Source organism: Lagopus muta, chromosome 9 (genome assembly GCF_023343835.1).
Source record: "Lagopus muta isolate bLagMut1 chromosome 9, bLagMut1 primary, whole genome shotgun sequence".
In the NCBI taxonomy this organism is placed as follows: Eukaryota; Metazoa; Chordata; class Aves; order Galliformes; family Phasianidae; genus Lagopus; species Lagopus muta.
The window spans coordinates 17,298,011-17,321,601 of record NC_064441.1 but is presented as its reverse complement, the minus strand read 5'-3'; the positions used below and the strand labels follow the sequence as shown (position 1 = coordinate 17,321,601).

Sequence of the window (23,591 nt, the reverse complement as noted above, 5' to 3'; positions counted from 1 at the left end):
GAAACTAGCTCTACACACAAAATGATGAGCCATAACTGCATTTCTCTATTTATCAACTATAAAAACTCTTATGTCAGCAGCATAACATTGCAGAGGAAGCTTCCCTAAGCGGACAGATCCCTCACCCTACCTCTGAGAAAAGAAAAGAAGAAAAAAAAAAGACTTTTTCATTCTGTTGTTTTTGTGGTTGTTTTTTTGGTTTTTTTGTTTTTTGTTTTTTAATTTGGGAACAGGCAATCTCTAGAAATTTCTACTGCAACTCCTCTTAGCCATGAGTTTACAGGCACTAAATATTCCTTTGTGCAGCATCTCAAATACTCTCTCACAACCAGGTAAGTTCTCAGATCTGCATCACAGCAGACTTGTTACTTTGAGAAAAACAGAGGAACAATAGATGGCTGAGAAGTAAAAGTACACAGCTGCTGCTGCTCCCCAGCCACAGAAGCTGCTAAAAGCACAGCCCCAGTTGGTACACAGCCCAAACCGTTGTTTGGATTTGTTTCATCTCCTTCCTGCTCTAAAGGCAAACTTATTTTCATTAACACTTTAAGGTAACAGTATATGCATTTACACATATTATACATGTAAAGCTGCTGGAAAGAAATGAGACAGAGAAAACCTGAAAGTCCCTTTGCTTAAGCAATTTAGAAAAAAAAAAATTTGCATTTTCAGGAAATTGTTTGCATGCATGTGCAGTCACTGCTCATATCACTGATCTAGAAGAGTTCAGACATACTGCCAGGTATGATAAAATACTCCAGTATTTGATGTATATCAAGTTATGTGTTGGATTTTGAAAACGTTCCCATTACATATGATGTAGTTTTTGCTTTATTCTCTCAATGGAATTATACAAAACCTTGAATTATTTCTTATTGATCAGTCATACACAGAAGTTTGTAGAATTCTTTTTGAGGAGGATCTGACTCACAGAAACAATTTTTAGTAAGACTTCAGAAAATTAATGAAGATTTTTAGAAACATAAGTCGGTCAAACATTAAGAATATTTTGGGTCAGAAGAATCTGCAGGGTTAATTTGGCCTCTCAGACTCAGATTCACAGTTCACTCATTTTTGCTCAAACTGAAAAGTTCAGTTGATAAGACACAAATGACAAAGACCCAGTTAGATGCCAACAGCATCTCAGTGATTCCTGAGAAGCCAGTACTGAAAGCCACAGCAAACACTTGCCAAGTTGTTTGACTTCTACAGGCTCTTGGTTCAGCTTACAGAACAAGCAGTTATCAGCACTCAGCAAAGCTGAGCAAGTTTGTGTTTGACGCCAGGAGGACCCAGGGGTGAATCTTCACTCCCTGCCCTAAAGCGGGGGTTGCAATATGAGCTCCTGACAGAGAAACTGATGCAGAAAGTGAAGTTAAGTAGGGATATTCGTTGTTCTGGAACTTGGAAAGACCTGACCTGTGTGCTGTTTAGCTTACTGCAGCCAGGCTTATTTCTTCCTGTCAAAATATCAGCAGCTTTGCATTTTTCATCCACACCATACTTCCCCATCTTTCCCTCTTCCTTTCAAGCACAGGTGCCTTCCTCACATTGTCTTTCAACTGTTTTTTCAGAGATCTTGCTGGCACTTCTCACTTCATCTCTCCTGACACACATTTCTTTTAAGAATGTTGGTCATCTGTCTCCTGTGCTATCAGTCATTTTTTGTACATTACAGACCCTTTTCTAACTGCCTGTCTCTCCAATTTTAACATACAAATCTCTAAATGAAAAGTAAAACATGCTAGCATTACCTCTGACACTAGAAAATACCACTGAAAGCTGCTTTCTTAAGGTATCACCCTGCAATAGTATCACATGACAAAGTTGCCATCTTTCAAAGAATCTACAGACAGAAAAGTCCCATATCAAACAGAACAGATCTAACTAGATCTCTAATTAAGCTGGTAATAGTGCTATCCAGAAGCCACAGAAGTATCTTCAGAGAAAAAAAAAAAATTGCAAGCCCTCTCTCTCACCTACTTATTCATCCAGCTTATTTATTTTACAAGCCTACTCTGCAAACTTTGGCACAGGAAAGATCTTTCAAAATCCATGGCAATTGGAACTCCAAGGCAGAGAAACAGAATGGAAATTTAAAAAATGAAATAACTTTTTGACTTATTAGCAGAGTATTTCAGCTTGCTAGTAGGATTACATGATTTCTAAAGTTGTGAAGTGTAAGAATTTTGATATTGACTTAGCAGTATCTTCTTCACTATCCCTTAAAGGCACCAGCCAGCACAACATGTTATTAAAGGCAATCAAAGTTGATTACTACATTTTCAGGCAAAAAATGTGGAAGTCAGAACTGCTAAATCTCACTAACAGTGGACTATTTTTGTTCTTCAAGGAACCACTTCCAACACTCACAAGCACATTCAACAAATGCCAGACCATCACACCCACATACTGAGTGTCTGAAGAGGGGGGACTAAGGAAGAAAGGACTCACCTAACCCTGCAGACTATCAACACCTGAAATGATTCACTGAAGATGAGCATGAAGTTCAGCAGGCAAATAGTTCCAAGCATTCCACCCAATCTAATTTCTGTCTTTCTGACTATCCCCCAACCACAGCTTCAGAGATACAGAAATCATCAGTGCAAGAAAGAGTTAAACCAAGGGAAACGCAAATTCAGGTGAGGCCTTTAGGCAAATGAAAGACCCAAGCCTGGGCTTCAGCCCTCTACCAGAGAATGAAAATAGATACTCTGTAGTTCTTGTAGCTACAGAAATACAGTTCCACATACATATGTACTCACATGATTAAGAAGTTCCCTTAAGCAAAAAAGATTCAGAAGTGCCCTGAAATATCCATGCATCAGATGAAGCTATCCTGCTTTCCCAAATGTGTTATGAACAAATTATTTGGAAGTACAAAAGGACTGGCTGTAACCAAATACTAATGTATGCTTAATGGACTGCAGGTTTTGCAGGATGTTTAAAGTTGCCCCTCTGATCTCTCTGAACTTTGGCTTTCATTTGTTTATACAGGCAGAGGCCAATAGGTCAGACCACTAAAATCAGCAAATTGTTTACACATATGGCAAGCACACATCAAGTAGAAATGCAGGCAAGAGTACGGCCATACAAAGCATATTAAAGCAATTGCTTTAGTTAAAATAACAAACATACAGCGGGTCCACACATGTGATCAGGAGACTTTGCAGTGCACTGAAAAATCAGTATGAGGTAAGAAACCAACTGGTATTTCTCCAGAAGCCAAAACACGTGTTCCAGCCTGGTCTAACCCAAGCTACTCACTAACTCTAGCACTGCTTTGCAGAAAAGTGGCAGTCTTTGATAACATCAGTGAGAAATTTGTATCAGTTTTTAAGTGCAAGTTCAGCACTATGACAGTTGTTACCACAAAGAACATAAAGGTTTACAGTGTGAGGCTGGAGGAGCAGTGCTCACTCTCCAAGTGCGCTCTGAGCGTGTTGGTCAGCTGCCTTTGTTTGCACAGCAGATCCACAGGCAGTGCCCATGGCCGGATGGCACACGTCAGTGCAGCCAACACGAGGGAATTCCTTCATGTCTAAGCTTTTCAAATTATTCTAACCTCTACAGACAAAGATTTTACAAAAAGCCTATTCAAATACTATGTTTTACATATTCTAAATGATTCAGAATTAAGGCAGTCACAGAAATACTAAGCACTCCAGTTGTACAAGGTTGAACAGGTTACTAATGTAACTCCATGCTCTTTGTTTTGTACTGATATTTTTTACAGCAGTTACATGCTCTCTGCCTAGGAGAAAGCCAAAAAGTAAAATTAATAACTTCAGAAAATGAAGAAGAGCATCAGGATCTGAAAGAAACTTATCCTGATTAAATACTCATCAGCTGTCAAGTTGGCTGAAACAAGAGGAAGAAATTCTTTTAGCCTCAATGTGCTGTACAAAGGCTTTCTAAAAATTCAGTGACAAGCACAAGAGTGATATTTTAAGCATTTACAGTTACTTTTAATTGCAAACCAATTGTCTTATCTTTAAATTTAATGTTCAAGCTGCACGTGTAAACATGAATATCCAGATGCACAGGAGATGCAGCATGATGTGGTGTAAAAATGCCTGTTCTGAGAAAATCTAACTGTGAACCTCTCGTTTCAGTGTCGCCTACTCTGTGCTTAATTTTGGGTTCTCACAAATTGCTTTTTCTGGAACAAGATCATTTGTTTTGCCAAACAATGATACAGGAAAACAAGAAATCGCTCTGTAACACTGATGCAGTTATACCCTGCAAGTTTAAATGCACAGGTTGATGAATGCAAACTGCAAACATTGCAGGACTACTCTAAATAAGTCCTGCTGGACAGAATCAGTGCTTTATTAGAGTCTTCAGTAAAATCTGTTGTATTATGTGCTTAACGGCAGCTGTGCCTACTGGCACACAGTCAGAAAACATCTAATTAAAATCTGTGTGAAAACTTAATTCTTTCAACAAATAAAAAGGATGTCATACATACAACATTCCTAGAGACACACTATATTTTCATCTGGTAGGACAGATGCAACTGATTCCAAGAAACTAACATCGGACTTCTAACCAAGCTGTGCTGTTCAGAATAGAAGCATATGAAAGATATCCTTCAGCGAGGTGAAGAAATTGACAGAGACAGTTCTAATAAATCATCTTATTTTTAAAAAAAGAGATCGAAAGACATGCCAGCTCTGGAAGTTCATTACTTCCAGAAACATTCACATAAGATATGGTAACACCCTGCATTGTTTTACATCCTAAGAGCTTGGCAAATGTATGGAATTTGTCTTTTCTTTGGCATGGCCACATAAAAAATACAGGTTTTGGTTTGACTAACTGATGCAAAGTAACACTGCCTCACTTTATTACTGTTTAGTCCATTCTTTTGTCCAACGCAATCAGTGAATAAAGCTTCCATTACAATAGACATCACTGGCACCAGTGCTAAAGATGTGTAAACCAAAACCAGCCATAGAGAATACTGGTCAATACTCAGAATGTCAGACAAGATCCTGGAAAAAGCGTCATCATTTTAACTTCTGTATTTCAACACCAACTAACATTTAAAACTCGTACCTATGCAATGGAAAGAACCCTCATGCTTCTTATAGATGAAGTGTAGTTTTGTCAGTAATTTTTACGTTATACCTCCCCTGCCTGAAGCCTGAATTTCAGCGCTGACATCCCATTTCACACTTCTGGTACTGGAGTTTTTCAGATAAACTAAAGGTTGTTTTGATAACAGGCCTGAAGAAAGACCCGATTAATCAGTCCCACCCCAAAACAGTTCCAAGTGGAAGACTCAAGTAACTTACATTCTCTCCATATATGCTAACCAAATAAGGCGAGAGGCAGCTTTGATCCAGTCCTGTCTCCGTTAACAGGACTATTATTTGTTATCTTCAAAAGACAGCAGAGGACTGAACCTGAACACAGGGCTTGACTGCTACGGCAAAGCTTCCCCTGGTGGCTCGCCCCAGGACACTACGAGGTGCACCAGTGCCTGCAGCCACACAGCACGAGGGAGAGGAAATTCAAAGACACAATATGGAAGAAAAAAGGAACACAAAATGATGGCTTGCAGCATAGCTTACCACCTTTTATCTGAGTGAAACACTGCTCTGGATAAAAGAAGCCAGGCTGCTATCTGTCTCTCTTCAGCTATCCTGCCTGTAGGAGAAGAAAATTAAAGCCATCTGTACGAGAAGCTCAGGATTAGAAAAGGAAAGAAACTTCCAGAGCTACAGACACACTTAAAAGTAATATCATAAGGAGAAATGTAATTTGTGAGGAAACTTATATGAAATCATAGTCAACATGGAGAAAGCACGCACATTTCTGACAACAAAATAAATATACTGGATAATCTATTGCCAGGCGTAGTTATTAGCATGGAAGGTTGGATATATGCTGTGCTGTGCCTGACAGCAATGCACACAGAGCAAATCTGAAAAGAAATATTGCTTGCAAATCACAGCTTCTAATACAAACCTTTGAGAATCACATAGCTGAGTAGTTCCAGCAAACTCAGAAAACGATTAAGCAAGGCTATGAAATGTTTAATTGCTAATTTAGAGTAATAGATATTATATTCAAAATGTATCATTAGATTCACTTCAATTTTCAGAACAGAAACAGAGATGTGAAGAGAGCACACTGGCATGCTTTTCTGTTGTTTCCTTAAAACTAAGATTTGGCAGGAGCTATGGTATCTTTATGAATGACAGAGGGAAGAAAAAGCACAGGTATGCCAGGACACAAACAAACCATAACACAGCTGCAGACTGCTGAAGCTTGTTCTTCACCTCAGGAGCTACTGAACTTTTAAGTATACCAGCACCTTTCCATGTCATAGGTCAATGACAACTGGATTCCCTGCTAAATACATAGACTAGATCAGATTGTGAGGAGAAAACTCTGATATCTCCAAAGTATGCCTTAAACTGCCTGAGGCTTCTCGTCTCTATCACTGGAGGTCTTACCGGGTGAAAGCTGCATAAAACAAGACATGGCTCATCTTAAAAGAGTACGAGCCTCAGAAGTTTTTCTGGCTACATACACTAAGCAACTATCTACTGCCTGCCTTGGGTAATCTGGTGATTCTGTGTTATTACAGTAAATTTATACAAGTAAAAAAAAATCTGTAAGTATTCAGTATTCACCCAAACAGATGATTTCAAAGATGATTCACCACTGCAGCTGAAGTCACACACTCAGATCTGACATTTCCATCTTTTGGAAAAGTGATGCTGCACCTGACATTCCACTGTTATTAATTTAAAAAAAAACTGCATTACTTGAAGCTAAGAGCAACAACAACAAAGGTAAGAATTAATTTTTAATAGCCATGTAATAACAAAAGGAGAGAGAAAGTTGTCTGGGGAAGGGAAAAGAGAAGCTGGAGAACTGAAGAATGCCAGAAGAGCATCTCAGAGAGAGATAGAAGGGGCAGGAGGAGGCTGGGGCAAAAAGCCAATTTACCGTGTGGCATATTCAAGAGACCAGGCATTAGCATGAAACTTCTGAGAAAAGGATGCAAATCCGAATAAATTAGAAAATGTCAACAAATTAGAATTAGAGAACAAGAAATGTGCTTAAACTAGGGGAAGAGGTGGGTATTCCACTGAAAACAAGAAGCCCCAACAACGAGCTACCTGTTTTCTAAAGCAGGAACTGAAAGGCATTTTTTCTGTTAAATCATCTTGAAAACTAAAGATTGCTTCTTCACAGCATTAGCAGCTCAGTTACTACCACTTCATCCTCTAACTGCGCATCTGCAGGGAAAATTCTTCCTAAGATCTAACAATGCTGCATCTTCACAGGACATTATTTCACTGCAACCTCTGGAGTAATACCTTATTTAAACAAACAGGTTTATCTAAACAAAGAACATATTCATTTAAAAATTGTAATTGAAAATCACTTGGGGGAAAATCAGTGTGCTTGATGAGAAATTATCCATTACTCCAGGTAGTTGGTAATTCTGCAGGTTTGACTTAGATTTCCGCACAGCAAAAAGGGGCCTGCGGGGAAGAGTCCATATGACAAACATTCATTAGAAACATTTTACAGGCAGATCAATGTGAATTAAAATAGGAAATAGGAAAGTAGTCGTGCTTAATTCCCAGAGCTCCAAAATTGCTATTTTAGCTGAGACATACAGTCCACAAAGAATCCTGAAGAACTCTAAGCCAAGGCCTGGAAAATATTCAAGGGTTAAGTCATGGCATTCAGTGAGGCCGGGAGGCTAAGGTTTGAACAGGCCTCACACCCTAAAGCCTCTGCAGTTTTACCCTGAGCCCCTCCTCCCCTGCAGCGCTTGAAACAACACAGAGGCCCGCAAACCCCATGTGCTCCCCTCCAGAGGGCCACGGAGTTGTAAGCAGCCAACCTTCAGGAAGGCAGGAGCCAAAGCGACAAGGACCATTTCCCCAGGCAGCCCAGAGGAAGAGCATCCAAAACCTTGAATTACTGCTCCTGAGCTGCCTCAATACAGTAACTGATACACATCCTGAAACTGAGCCAATGTCCTCCAAACAGCCTCAATTTTATGTCTGCTGCAGCTCTCTGCAGTCTCAGAGGACAAGCTGTTAGCACGTGAAACAGTTTACACGATTGCTTTCATCTATGTTTGTTCACTGTAGGTAAATTTAGAATACAGTAGAACAGTTTTGTTGAAAGGGATCTGCAGATGTGATCAAGTCCAACTGCCTGACCACTTCAAGGCTAACCCAAAGTTATAGCTGGATATTGAGGACATTGCCCAAATGCCTTTTGAATGCTGGACAGATCTGGGGCATTGACCCCTCTAGGAAGACTGTTCAGTGTCTGACCGCTCTTACGAGAAAGATCTTTCTTCAGTGCCCAGCCTGGCTTTCCCCCACTGCATGAGTTAGCCTTCTTGCAACTTCCAAAGGCAAAATAATTCTAGGAGTAAATCATGAACTCCGCTGGACCACCAAACAGCTGCCGGGCAGCATTAGCCCCACATCTCGTCAGATTCATTCACTCTTAAAGAAATAGCTTAAGGATTTATAATCAGGAACATTGGCAGTGAGGTGCAAGCTTTTGATTGTCAATTCCTACAGTGTCATAATTAAAAAATCGGGGCTCTTTCATTCTACATGCAATTTCAAGACTTCTACAGCTGATTTGTACACTGATACATCCTTCCCCAATGCAAACACACAGCAATGAAGAGTTTAGGCACAGGCATGGCACACTAGAAACTTTCTTTACAACTGTCTGGATCACACTGAGATGGAGTCTGTAAGGAGGGGATGCATCCCACCACGTATCCCAAGCAGACTTCACTCTGAAGCAGCAGCTGGGACAGCCTGCTCTGTGCTTCCAGTGGAAGCATGCTATGTAGGATGAAGAAATTTGCAAGTGACACCAGGTGTTCTCAGACATGCCAGAAGGACAGCATTGATGCACACCCCCAGCTGGTTCTTCTCAGGTCTGCTGACACAGGCACAAAGAGCAGCTCCCAGGTTGAGGCCCTGCCAGTCTGCAGCCACGGGGAATGCAGAGCTTCCATTTAGACACTTCTGTTGCTTTGCACAATACCTAGAAATCCTTTCTGCAGACTCCTTCTGCATTCTCCGAAAGATACTAAATTCTAAATTTTGTACCTATTAGTTGCACTAATAAATTCCCTACGTGTGTCTGTGGATCACATATTATTATTACTAATGCAGGCAGTCTGTATTCTGGATGTTCTGTAAAACATTCCGCTGGAATTCCAAACGCTGGCTGTTCTGGCAGGTAGTTTTCAGGAACAAAACAAATCACTGTGTTCAGTTCACTTACTCCGAAGAAGGTTCCCACCACAGCACTGTTATGGGGTCCTCCCACCGCTTTGTTTAAACACACAAGTACTGGTGTATTTGTGAAGATCTGCAGCACTTTGCTATTTCTCTTTTCTAGTCTATAAATAGTCTCCAGGATTCCTCATCAGACAACAGACATAAATAGCCCGGCACTTTTTAAAACACCAAAGTACTCTGATGAAAAAAAAAAAAAGCATCTGAAAAACAACACATCCTGTCCTCACTGTGCATTTGTGCTTTTTTTTTTTAATTACTGCAATAAACAGTGAGTCAGAAATCTGATGTAAAATTCTGTGCTACTCAGACACCGAGAAAACAACAACATGGCAAACACAGATAGCGTTTGATCAAAGAAGTTTGTCCAGGGAAGAACTGAGCATGCTTGTTAGGACTGCTCTCCATCCTGTCCACCTTCCCTCCCTCCCAAACTCTGACCCACACCCACAGCTCTTGGACTCTCAAGTGTGAGCAGAAGACTGCATTGTGGAAGTCGCTACCCATCCATATGTGATGCTCAAAGGAGCTTCTGAAGCTTCGGGAAAGGTTTACAACAGAACATTCAAAGTTACTTCCTTAAATCACACATCTTGCACAAACTCATGAGTAATTCAAAGCGGTCAGGTGGATTTTCACAAATTATCATTTCATATCAAATGTAACTCTTGGTTTCAACTTCATCTTTGAAAAAGATTAAAAAAAAAAGTGAGACTTCATTCTTCACAGCTGGAACCACCATGGAGACAATCCCCAAGCACACATACCAATTACTGCTTCAATTCCATCTCTCTTTTATCCCCCTGCTTTCCTCAACCTTTAGTACTTTACAGCCCCCATGTCAGCAGCTCAGGTCATTGCCCACCGTGCCTTTACCAGCTCCGTTTTTTGTTCCTCATTCCCTCCCTGGGCATCACAGCGACTGCTGCCCCAGACACATCTCACCTTCCTTCTACACCCCAGAACTGCACGAAGAAACGCACACACTGCAACACTGATCATTTCCAAAACTTGCTTCAGGCTCAGACTATTCCTCCGAGACTAGAAAGCCTCCATAGGACATATGTTTCTGAACAGAAATAGGTACACTGCAGACATTCAGACTATAAAAGGCTTCTGCTTGTCCACTCCTGTTCAAAGAAACCCTGACATCCAGCTCTTTATTTAGGCAGGTTCCTTACGAAAATAGCAGCTCTTACCACACAGGAGCAGTATAGACAGTCCAAATAAACAAAAATAATACCTGACACCTGTTTAAGTCACCACATAAGTGATTAAATATAGATACATACATATTTTTCCACTTATGAACCATATCATCAGAAAGTACTGATTCTTGCCAGACAAAAAAAAAAAAAAAAAAAGAGGCTGCCTCTGAAATTCCTCTGAAAAGTGGGATAAAGTTCAAATTTAAAAATGAAGCTCTTTAAAAGGTTTGGAAACATCTTTACTCATTCTATGTGTAAAAAAAAAAGAAATCCTGCTCACCTACCAAACAGCTTCTTTATTACATCCAATACTTGGAAATAGTTTGGGATAAAGAGTAGAATTCCTTACCAGCTCTAGAAATCACATGATAACCACTAGGTATGGCATAGAGGACTTCTTGTACCTACGCTTGTAAAATAAACAAACAATTCAAGCAATTTACAGTCATCAGAAACATTTTGCTTTAGATAAAGTAATTTTAAAAACTCTGATCTTACATGTTTTCTACTTGTCACAGCCATGACAATACACTGCAAATAAATTTTTTAAATTATATGACATGTATAAGCCAAAATTCGGTATTCTGAACTTGCATAGTCTCAAATACACTCTTCAGCTTCAAATTGCAGCCCTACTCTGTAATACCTGAACCGCTGAAAATCCCTGCTGCCAAGGTCTCTGCTTGCCCTGTAAGACATCACATAAACAGACACCTAAGCTGCAATGTGCGCTGAGCAGTAACGATCAATCAGCAAATGGCAAGTTACAAGTCACTGTCTGACAGCACTATTTCACCAGCAGCCACGTTACCACTCCCAGATCTACCAAAAGCTGCAGCCAGCAGCATGAGATACCTCCAGGGGGAAAAGAAAAAAAAGAAAAAGAAAATTCCTGAGGTTAAAAAGCAAGCAAACAACAAAAAACACACACACATGCAGGGCTGGACAGAAAAGCTTTTAACAGAGGAGATATTTGTTTTAGAGCACCAGCTAGACAAGCTACTTTGGTTTCCTGAATGCTGTTATTGTGCAGGACAGTAAGGGAGCAGTGAACATGTGATAACAAACGACGTGATTCCAGGATGTCAAAGTGCCTCATGGCGAAGTGGCTTTAAGCTTCCTCTTCACATGATCAGGTCAGCATTCATGCGGACATAAAAGCGTGGTTTACAAGTTTACTCTTAGCCATGGGTTCGTGCTTAGAAACAATTATTCTGTCTTCCTCTGGGATCATCTAAGGAAGCCATCCTGTCTTTCCAACCGTAATAACCCACAAGAGACCGGATGGGAATTTTTCTGCCTGCTGTCTCATAGTCCACAGCCATGCTTCCCTACTTATCCCCTTTTATTTTATGATTTCTACCAAACCCATTCACATTCTCCTCCTTCGTTTTCATCTTTCTAGTGCTGCCTCGAGCAGCCTTGCAAAGGGCACAAAAGGAATGCGGGATGGCTCCTTCTGCAGATGTGGTGGACCAAGCCAAGCTGTACTTTGCTTACCTTGGCCGATATTCCCAGCACTATAGAAATTGCTTTCAGACACAAATCTCCAGTTTGCAAAAGCATCCCACTCCCACCAGCTTCTAAAAACTCTGTAGCAAGCTGTCACCACAACGTCCAAGTAACTGCAAAATACTTAGGATCCTCCAACAGCCATTTTCATTTTCATAGATGTACGAAAGCACTCAAGAAGCTATTTAGCATTTGACTATAATAACCTCAGACATGGCTTCTCCAGATAAAGATTCTTCACCCCCCAGTGCCCATAATAGATGCTTATAATAGGGTAATCTTAATAAGGGTCACATTCTTTAATTATGTTTCTACTTTGTATGTCAAATGCAGTGCTAACGAGCAGAGAATTAATTTGATGGAAAAAACAGACCACTCTATCCTAATTGAAGAGTAAATTCCTTTATAAATCACAAACTGAAAGAGACATAGGTGTTGTAGAAAGAGAATAATCTAATAGTAAGTGCACGAGACAAGTTCCACTCATACCAAAAATCTAGGAATTGTAGTTCAGTAACCTTTTTTTGCTAAATCCAGCTCATACTGTGAGTCAGATAATATAGTATTAACAAGAACAAAGGTTCACTTACTACCTTGTTCAGCCTCCACTGCATAATTCCCAGCAGCACATAAGCTGACTGCAATAACTGGGCTACCGTACTCTGAGCTGCAGCTGGATCTGGTAGATCCCAAGCAGTGAGAAGAGATGGATCAAACTCAGCCTGCAACACACACACCAGTGTGCTACTTTAGGGACACAACAGCAACATGCTGCTCCTGACTACAGAAGTATTTGATTTTATATTATGCCTCTAGATCAAAACCAGCTAAAGCTTAATCCAAGAAACCGCATTTGTAGAGAAGAAAATACCCTGAGAGAGCACCTTCTGAAATGAAGAGAAGGACTCTTTTTCAGAAAAAAATGCTGAATGCAGTTTTTGACCAGAGTTTCCAGATTCTCAGGAATCAACTGTTGCTTCTGAGGGTCCAGGGAAGACAACTATGGAAAGAAAGCCTATCGGTCTGAATTCACATATGTTTCTACACACTATTCAAGAGTTCCCATTACCACTGTAAACTTTTATAAGATCCTATTTGAAAACTACAGATTTAAAACACATCCTCAAGTAAACAAGAGCTTCACTGTTCAATATATCCAGAAATTTCTCAAGATTTCTTTTTTCCCCTCAGTCTGCTCACTCCCACTGGAGACAGATATCGTACCGCTGTGCATGTTGAGACAGAAAATTCTTGCAAAAGAAAATATTTTGATGCAATCCACACCATCCTCATTGATACTAGTTGTGAGTAAAAACTACGGGATGCAGTTTACTCAAAAAGAACAGTCATCCCCTAGTACACATGGCTCACCATTAGAAGATAAAAAGATAAAACAAATTCAAAAAGAGAAGAGTTGAAAGAGAGCGTAATAAAATATGGTAAGACTTACGGTCAAGTCCATTGATGTATCTCATTGTAATTTCACAGTGTCCCCAAACCGCACTGACTATGGGGTAAAGTTTTTTCCCTTTTAGTCCTCTGAAGGCCACTCCAAGATACTGTCCATCTACCATAAAGCTGAGCGTTCCTTCGTCCATATCCAAAACCACCAGTAAGGAGTCTGGGAGTACAAAAGACTCATCCGGTTCCAAGAAGACAGGATACGTGACCCCAGGCTGGTTTTTACAATTGTGATAAAGTTTGTTGCGCCCCAGATCCCAGCCCCATGACTCACTGTTGCTGCCCACCAGTGATGTGTACCCCACCGAGTGCAGTGGCGCTTCGGCTGTGGAGACTCCCACCACCGCGTGAGTCCCCCGCTGCCTCGTGGGCCAGTGGATTTGCCAGACATGGAGCCCTCTTGTGTAGCCGACTTTGCCTCGGATGCAATCTGTGCTTTGGGCCACGGGGTGTCTGTGAAAAGTCAGTTTATCATCTTCCTTTACAAATATATTTAAAGAGCGATCTTCGTTGTTCCAAGCATGTTTGTACTGGATCTCCAGCTTTGCAGGGGGCATATCCAACAACATGTCCAGCCGTGCAGGCTTACAGAAATCCGGGCCTCTCAGCTCTCGTTTCACTGGCCTAAAAGGGGGCTCCCTCACATCCACAGACTTTATGCTCCCTGAGATTTTCTGGCCCATTGCTTGGCTGCAGTTTTACCAAGGAGAAAGAAAAGCTGACTTTGGCCCAATGTTACCTCATGAAAGCGCCTGTACACTGAGCCAGCGGCCTGACAAGATGACTGAATTTACTTCTCCTGTTTGGAGCTTTTTAGCAGCAATGTTTTCAGAGAAAAAAATGTTCCTGGAAAAAAACAAAAAACAACAGAAATTTTCCAGTTAGTTTAAGAAAGTCAATAGGAAACCCACAGCATATTTTTAAAGAACAACTTATTTTCCCTGGTAGTTATTTGAAACACAAAAGCTGACAATTCACCACTTTTTGCTCTGTAACGTACCACACTAACCAGACTGATGACAGCATATTCTGAGCCCACCAGCACACAGAGCACAGACAGTCATTTCCTCCAATTCATAATAGGATACAGACATTCCTCACCTTCTGCCCTTCTACCCATTTTGTCTGGCCAGGTTCACAGCAGTCTTGAGAAAGGAGCATGGTATTCCCCAGCAACAGCAATAAACTTGGTGTCTAGCTGCATCTTCACTTTCACTTACTCTTTTGTTTCACACTCTCAGAAATATGCACTACATCTCCTTCCATTTCTAGCTGTTCTTTTTCCTGGGCCCTTGCAAAAAAAAGCCCCTTCAGCTTTGGGCTCCTCTAGAAGAAACGAAGCCAACAGCAAACGGCTGAAGAATTCTATATGTTTATTTTTAGGGCACCCTGTTTAGCAAAGTGTGAAAGCATCTCTGACAGAGAGGAATCTCAGCTCTGTCACTTTGAAGAGGGGCACAGGGAAAGTAAACAAACCAATGCCTGTGTTATATGAAAGGGTTGGGTTTATTTTTTTTCCCAAAGCAATGAAGTCAAAAATGATTTTTTTTAAATGATTGTTAAATCCATGCAACAGGTATTCATTTTCTGGTGGCCTGTGGAAAGTCAGTCCCACAAAGGTGTATGTAGGCATGTGCATAGAACTAAAAACTTCTCTGTACTTAATTTTAATCAAAACACCTAATTTCAACAGTTTAAAATAAGAACTCAACTTAAGTGCCCAAGTCCCTCATATCGTGCTTGCAGGAAGATTCAGAACATTCCCCAGGAGTTTCTTCTCACTGAAACAGTACAGCAACTTGAAAATTATCCAACATGAGATCAGCTTGAAAGATCTCTTCCTTCTTTCCACACCATGTAAAGAGAATCTGGAAGCTCAAACAGTAATTAGATTTAACTTGATGCTTGCCATTGCAAACTTGCAAAGGCACTTGAAGACTTCTGCAAAGCTGACTCAAAGATACAGTGATGAATGTGGTCAGCTGAAGCAAGGTCAGTACTATATTGCACAGTAATTATCCGCAGGGCAACAAAATATTGACAGTAATATACACACAAAGAAGTGACAAGGAGTAAATACCATCAGACAAGAAGCTTTCCTAGAAGGACACATGATCAGTAATTGGATGGCTCCTTTCAAAAAGGTGATTATTTGAGCTTGATGGGAGTATATGGGAAGAGAAAATGTCAGCTGTTTAAGAGGAACCCCAGTGATTCCAGGAAGAGATTTAACTCAACATGTCTCTTAAAATTTCATCTTGAAAGCACAAGGCAACTGACATGTTCCTGTTGGTGTGCTGACGTGAGACAGCCAGGAAAGTCCTCAGTGCATCCTCGCATTTCACTTCCCAAACACACAAGGAACTAACCTTGGCACTGAGATTTAACTGGCAGGTTACCAAAAGATTATAAACAGCGAAGGGACTCACTTGGCAAGCCACAGACAAACACTCCTAAAGCGCCCCAAATTGTAACAGAATAGGTTGCTAATAAACAGATCAGTAATCCACAGGAGTAAAATATATCATCATAAATACCTTGATACAAGCATAATTGTGTCTTTACGCTGGGATGTGCTTCATAATTATTTTGGTTTGAAACTGTATCTCATAATGTTTGGTCAAAGATATGAACACACTGTTCACATATCAACATTATCAAACAATTTAATCACGCACTGCAACATTTTGCCAAATGGCTCTGTATGTACGTAGGACTGAATGATAATGTAAAATCTTATAGTTCCTGATGCATTAAAGATAAGAGCTCCATGGAGCTTCAAAGCTGCCCTTCATCAAATACTTTCTCCCACCCACTGAAACATATTGTGTGCTCTCTTTCCATTCTTGTCCTGCATGTCTGACAGTTGTTCTCAGCTTCTGCTATAAGGTCAACTGTAACCATACTTGTAGCATTCAGCTGTCAGAGGACTTGGACAAGTAAAAGCAAGAGCAAATTCAACACAATTGTACTGCTGCAGCAGCACAGGTGTAACGCCACGCTAGCTGCTATCTCACAGCTCCAATCATGTGCATTTAGTGGTAACTGACGTGAAATCTTTATCTGAGGTTGCAGCAAATGCCTTCCGCTCCACAGCCTACACACCACTAACCTGAGCCCTGTAAGGAGCACCTCATGCAGACAGTGCTCCTGGAAGACCACAACAGTCCCTCTGGCTGCCTGCAGGACCAGCCTGCCTCCAGTCATGTGTCATCTATTCCCTTCCTTTGTCAGCATCCTGCCCATTTAACAGCAAGCAGATGGCAGAGACCAGCTCTGAAGCAAGATCGCATCTGCAGAGGCATCAGCTCATCCTTCATCCTGCCAGACAAGTGCAGCTTTCTGGGGTGCAGCCCCAGGAGCACAGCTGGCTGCTCTCCCCCCTTCCTGAGGAATATTACACTGTCAACACAGCAGCCTTGGCAGTGCCCTGTTCACCATCACTGCCAGCAGCACCAGGCAGCTCCTCATCACACCTGCTACTCAACAGAGCTTCTAAGGAAAGCCCAAATGCTCGCAAAGGGAAGAAGAGCTACTTGTTAACAACTTCCCAGGCAAAGAAACCACAAAACTGGCTTCCAATCTGCAGGACCAAATGGTAGACAACACAGAACTTGGAAAAGTTGAGGGTTAATGCACGGGATGGGATAAGATTGTTCCTTTCAGGCTAAGCTCTACTCAATGCACTTACAGAAATATTTGGTCACAACTTCTCACCATCCCCTGAAATGATGAAAACTTGCTGAAGCACAGCACTGCCATCAACCTCCTGTGACTTTTTGTGACCTCGTGTGTAGGAGGCAATGCAACACTCATATTACTTCACTTAGGGAAACTCAGCTCCTCGCCCGTCTTCTCAAAGTCAAAAATCATTAGGAATGACATATACAAAAGAATCAGGAACAACATATATAGACATATAAACATTCTAAAATTAAAGCAACACGTGATTTCACTGTATAATTTTGCTCTGAATGCAAACTACATGTCAAATTTGATTTGGAAAATGTTGCTTTCACAGAGCGCTGCTCCTCCAGCAATTTCAAACCACCACAGCAGTTAAGAAATACAAAAATATTCCCATTTGGCATATTGCACATGATCTCTCCAGAATATCCATTCAGAGGCTAAAACTGAAACATTAAATGTCATCAGACACCCTTGTAAAAAAATATATTTTGTGAAAAAAGGTAGTGTTTTCATAGGAAGAGTAGAAGAATCATACCATTACTGTCCCCAGGCAACCAGAAAGCTCTGGCTGAAAAGACTGCTAGTTGGTGTAGCCTAAAGTGTTTCTGTCTCAGTCTCACACTCCTGCCATGCTTTGTCAGGATCTGACGATTAGATTAAGCATACTGTACAAGAACAAGCCAACTCCTAACAGGAAAAGTGTGTCAGCATCACTTAGCTGTGTCTTCATGCAGACTGCCAAAATATTTAGGGAAGTTATTCACAATAAAAACACCAATTATACTCAGCAGAAAAAAGCTTGCTGGGGTATCATTCCACTGTAATTAAATACAGTGCATTTTTAGCAATTCAGTACGTTGACATCAGTAGAACAGAACTGCTGATAAAAGAAACAGGTTTTCCTGTGAAGTCAGCTTTCAGCATTCATGTTTATGTTTCCCCATCAATTACCATGAACAACATACGCAGAAAACTTGAAAAACACAGATAACTTGAAAAACACAGATGAGAAACATTAACATAGAAATAGTGCAAAACTACAGTAAGAACATGCTGTGGCTTACATCAGTTCTACTCATGTGGCACCAAAATAAGCAAAGCAAGTTCTAACAAATAATACTGAAATAATCTCTCCAGGAAGGTGACCCCTCTGCCTACAAGCATGGCAAAATCCTATGCAGTGGTCCCCACTCTTCTTGTAAATGCCTCTGGCTGGCTTTTTGACTTCATGCATCCAGCTCCTGCAGCACTGTTCCTGCTGCCGTAGGCTGCAGGAAGGGCTGCAACAGAAGTCTCCAAATCTGTGCCTCTTCTCCCTGGGCACAGCCGTTGTCCTTTCGCCAGGTGTCTGAACAGAACAAATCCCCTAAGTGTTCCAGCACTTTGAATCTGGTCCTAGCCTCTCTCCAGACGAGAGAGTAAGAAGAGAAACACAAGCTCTGCTGTGCTGGACAAGCTGATGAAAAGCATTCCACAAGTTGAAGAACAAGGACTTTTAGCAGAAAATGTAAAGGCATGAGGCCCAGTGTCTATGGTTTTTGTTCACAGCATGCAAACAGCTACGAAACCATGACAACACTGCTCCAAGGGTGACAATGAATTCAGTACATTTTTGGCACCCTAAAATATTGGCCAGCTTGGTTTCAGCTATAGGTCCTGGCATCCAACATTTCTGATTTATTGCAAATATTGAACAACGCTGGCTTCCTTTGTCAAACTGGGAATATACAGTAACAATGCAAGAAGCCAGAAATGCTTGGACACCCTGAGCTATCCTGTGCTACAGATAACATTTTGTGCTGCATACACACTTAGCAAAAGAACATATCACATGTGGGATGAATGCAGCAGTAAGTCATGACTTCTTCAACTCCGTGAAAATCCCAAGGATGTGCATCCATAAAGGGTAACTTGTTTTGTCATGTTACAAAACTGTAATTGTTTCAAATTTCAAGATAAGCTTGTTGTTAAAATAGATTGTGCATTTAGTTGCTTGGAATTAGAATAATCTGAAATATCACACCATCTGTACACCACAGTTAGAAGCAGTTTAGTCAGATGATGAATTCAGAAAGAATCCCAAATAGCTATGAATATAGTAGAATGTATATTTTTAAATGCTTTCATCTACTGTATTTTGAAACTGAGCTGTTTTGAAGTTTTAGTTTGTTTTTCAGTCCTCTTTCTCTCTGCAGGTTTCCAGAACTTAACTCTCCAGTACTGAACAACTGGGTTTTACTCAGTCATAGCATCTAAATTTAAGCCATGAGTTCACATCTTCCTCCCCCTTCAGGCAAGGAATCATGCACCTTTCAGCCTCCAGCCACCCCTCCCCTACGGTCAATGCCTTCCAGAAGTGGACATATTGAATGTTCAATGTCATACTTCTATTAAAAGAGCAAATTAATACATGAATAAGGCTTACCACTAACGGGAGAATTATGTTTTCTGTTTCATTTTGCATTATACAGTATAATTTCCCACTTTACATTTCTACTCAGCCATGCTTTATCAAATAAATAAGTAATACCAATAGGTGTCAGAACACACGAGATTTAAAGCTCAAAAAGTAATTAAGCTTTAATATCTCAATTTCTCTCCAGTCATTATTACTTTTCACGAGCCTTTTTTTTTTGCAATTTAATTTACACTCTTAACTCCACAGCTTTGTATAGATCAACTCTTACAAACTGGCTTCAAAACAGAGAACTCTTAATCGTGGATGAGGCTGACTACACTCCATCTGCTTACATTTATTTTGATGTAACTTCCAATGGAATCAAATGGCCTTCAAAATGCAAAAAGTTGCAAAGTCAGAGATGAGTAAAACTCCACTGGAAAGCACCACACTGGCCATGCAGCCAACTTCACATCACAGGGGACGTGCCAGAACTGCTCCCAGGGAGCTCCAAAGACAGCAGAAATAGACTGTCAGACAAACAAGCACTCCTCTAGCTTAATGCAATTGTTCTCCACAACTTTATCTCAACTGCAGATACAGTAATAGTGTACTCCAGTGAAAAGCTGGCCCCTCAGCTCCAGGCTCAGTCACTGCATGACTCAATGTTCCCCACACCTGGTGAGTCTTAGTGAGCCATGAGGAAGCCAATGCGTACAGGTGGCTTTCAAGGGGCACTTCTACGATGATGATGGGAGTAAGGAAGATCTTTCCTGTTTTAGTTACAAGGCTGCTGCAGACTTAGCAGGCTCCGCAAGACGTTTTCCATCTCCTCAATGCCTGTCAACATGTTTAGCCATCGATGAATAAGCTGAGTGAGTTCTTAGCCTCTGTACCATTTATTAAAACTAACTCACTAACGGCTTAAAAATTACAGTGCTGCTGGAACGACCAGACTACGTTCATCTGCTTGTAGCGCTTTGAAGGCTTACACTGTTCAATGCTCATGTGAATTGCAGCAGCAGCTTAGGAACAATGCTTGTCAGACACTCACTGCTGGTGGGCCACTGGCAAACACATCCAACACTGCAGCTGAAGCAGCACATACGAGGCAGCTCCTGATCTGACCTGGATGGCTTTAATATTTCCAGCAGAGCTGCCAAACTCCAGTGACATAAACATATTGCGTCTCTAGCCAAACACAGTGGCCAGGCATTGGAGATGGGCTCCCTGCAGCAAGCTGCTCAGCCTGGTGCAAGGCGGGCTGGGACAGGCTGCAGGGAAGCCACTGCTGCACACAGGGCGTCATGAGGGGGGGGAGGGCAGGGCTGGAGGGCACCCAGCCATTGTACTCTGCAAACATGTTGAGGATGAATGCACGAGAACAAGTTCCATTCCGAACAAAAGCGTATTCTTTTGTTTAATAGGAAAATAGGCTTACACAATCACACCATCTGCATCCCTCCTAACCCTTCCCCCTTAAACTACTTCAGCCAGCAGTCACCCCCTGCCAAGTCTGAACAGCAGCAGCTCAGAGTAACTACACTACAACTGAAGGGGCAGCTGGGCAGTGGGCAGGCACACTGCAAGTGACCACAGGGACTGTCAGGTTGGACTGCAAGCCAATGGCTGAGAAGGAGCTCTGAACCCAATGAGCCTGCTTCAAGCTGTAATAGCAGGCAAGGCATCCTGCAGGCTTCAAGTCAAGTCCTGAAGGGAGCAGGAAGAAACGCTTCATTAGTCCTGCAGTTTCTAGAGGGACTTCTTTTAAAGAACAGAGGTAAAGTAAACAGACTTTATACATCTTCAGGAAGCAGCATCAGAAATTCAGACCATGAACTGATTTATGACGGTTTTATATTTCCCAAGTGAGGTTACAAAGTGACACAGAGCTCCTGAGCTCTGACAAAGCAACCAAACAACTTCCTCTTAAATAAACAAATATTTTATTTAAAAAAAAAAAAAAATAGCAACAGCAGTGAATTTCATCTGTCTTAAGCATGGTTTTGCTAAAGTCCATCTGTCAGTAGCAAACAATTGCACAGACAAATGGGAATGAAGGAGTAACAAAACAGAAACAAACTACCTGAACTCCAACTACAGAATTCTTTCTTCTCATACACTTAAAAGCTCCCTTGCTTTACAGAGCAGTATCTTGCTGTGCTTGCTGTTAATGAAGGAAGCAGAGCATTTAGTAATGCAGAGGAGTCTGGGAAAGGCCAGAGGGATTTAAAGAGTTAAAGCTGTACAGCCACTGATGTCCCCACAATAAGCATCTCTGGCTCCTGAAGGCATAAGAGCTGTGTGAGGACCCAGGACAGGTCCTCTCTTGGGAGAGACCAGGCATACTGCTGTTTCCTTTCTGGATTTCTCTTTTTGCCAGAGCTAGACAAAGAAGAAGGGCTGACTTCTCAAATAAATACTATTTTACACAGGAAAAAGCATCCCCATTACCTAGACTTTCCACTGCTAGCACCAGACAGGGCCCCCAACTAGGAAAAGCCACAGTGAAAGATGTTGTCACAGTGAGAAGTCCTTCTCCTCCATCTCCTTACTACAGACCTAACTGCACATCCTAGAAGAATTTCATGCTACAAGTGCCAACAATTCCAGATATTTCTGACCACAGGGAAGTACTTAAAACAAAACAACCCACGAGACTTCCTGATAGAGGTATGGATAGAAATAAATCAGCTTTGTGCCTACCTACAGGAGTCTCAACACAGACTGATCCATAAGCTCCATTGCAAAGGCTGTGTTTCTCAAAATAACTTCCCACTTAAGTTCCTGCCGCTAAACAGTCTTCTGCAGAGACTTTTGTTTCAAGCAGTATTTCATTACTAATTTTATTTCATTCTTGAATGCACTGGGGGAAAAGAGAGGAAGAAAAAAAGAAAAGCAAATGATCTGAAAAAAAGCTGTACCAGGATACAATTTCTGATGGTAATAAAAAGATATCAGTACTCAATGTCTACATATACTGCCAGTGAACTAAAACAATTAGCATAATGTTCTGGAAGCCTTGCCAAAGCTATACAAAAACGTGCATGCTCCAATTAAACTGTACATGAAAAAAACAAATTTGATATGATTGTAAAGAACCTTCAAGCCATCATCTAAATTTGCCAGGCACCAGCCCTCTAGTAACTCAGGCAGGCCCCACTTTGCCCTGGAGAGAATATGCTCAGTCTAAGTTTGGATCAGCAGCACTTTGCACAGAATGAAAGAACGGAACTCCAGCGGGGCGGGGGGGGGGGGGGAAGCACTGTTTCAGAGTTCTTACTTCTGGAAAAAGCAGTGAAACCCTAGACTGCTATGGGATGGACAGACCACCTTGGTTTCCAACATAATAAAGAATTAAAGCGACATTTAGAAATGTCTTTACAATTATGAGACTACCTCCAGGAAAAAAAGATATCTGTTTTCCCAGTGAGTTATAAAACCGTAACACTCAATATGGCCTACACTACAAACAATGGGAAAATGATCCTTTTTCAACTTTATCAGAGTTGGATTTGGTTTCTTTTAGCATTCTCAAGAAAAGCACACACAGGAGGGAACAGAGTTCATTAACATGAGGGAAGGAAAGAACGGATATTTCAGTTCCAGTGCACGTCTTCTTCAACACAGACTTACAGCAAAGGGCCTGCCTGTAGCCATCCCTGTCTCCTCACAGCCTCCCTCTCCTTTCCATCCTTTCTCTGTGTGCCACACTGTCAGCTGTTCAGTACTGCGAAACCCTTTTCCCAGCAAGTCTGGAAGTCACCAAGAGCTTGCTTTCTCAGGCACCCTTCCCAGTGGACTTACATAGGGCTCTCATGTTAGGACTCAACAATTCACAAAAAAAAAAACCTATCCTCAAAGTAATTGCAATTAAACAGGATTGTTTATAAAAGCTGACCAGCTCCCATTAGTCACTGAGACACAAGCTTCTACACCAAACTAATCCCAGCTGCATAAAGACCTCCGTGTGTTACCATCAGGAATTTTCATTCTTCCTAAGAACTACAG

The 23,591-nt window shown here is 41.3% G+C and overlaps 1 protein-coding gene across 11 annotated transcripts in view; it reads right to left on the bottom strand.

Moving 5' to 3' along the window:
• The window catches only part of SPSB4 (splA/ryanodine receptor domain and SOCS box containing 4), a 169,069-nt gene that overhangs the window by 71,181 nt on the left and 74,297 nt on the right, over nt 1-23,591 (bottom strand). For 8 of the 11 annotated variants that reach the window (XR_007378916.1, XM_048955303.1, XM_048955305.1 and 5 more), the window contains one exon: nt 13,482-14,338. Coding sequence is in view for 10 of the 11 variants with exons in the window: in XM_048955303.1 (XP_048811260.1) it covers nt 13,482-14,175 (694 nt within the window). In the remaining variant the exon portion in view is untranslated. Of the gene's footprint in view, nt 1-5,470; nt 5,656-13,481; nt 14,339-14,593; nt 14,787-22,286; nt 22,308-23,591 lie in introns of those variants that run through there. The other 3 variants (XM_048955307.1, XM_048955306.1, XM_048955308.1) reach the window with 3 other exon arrangements.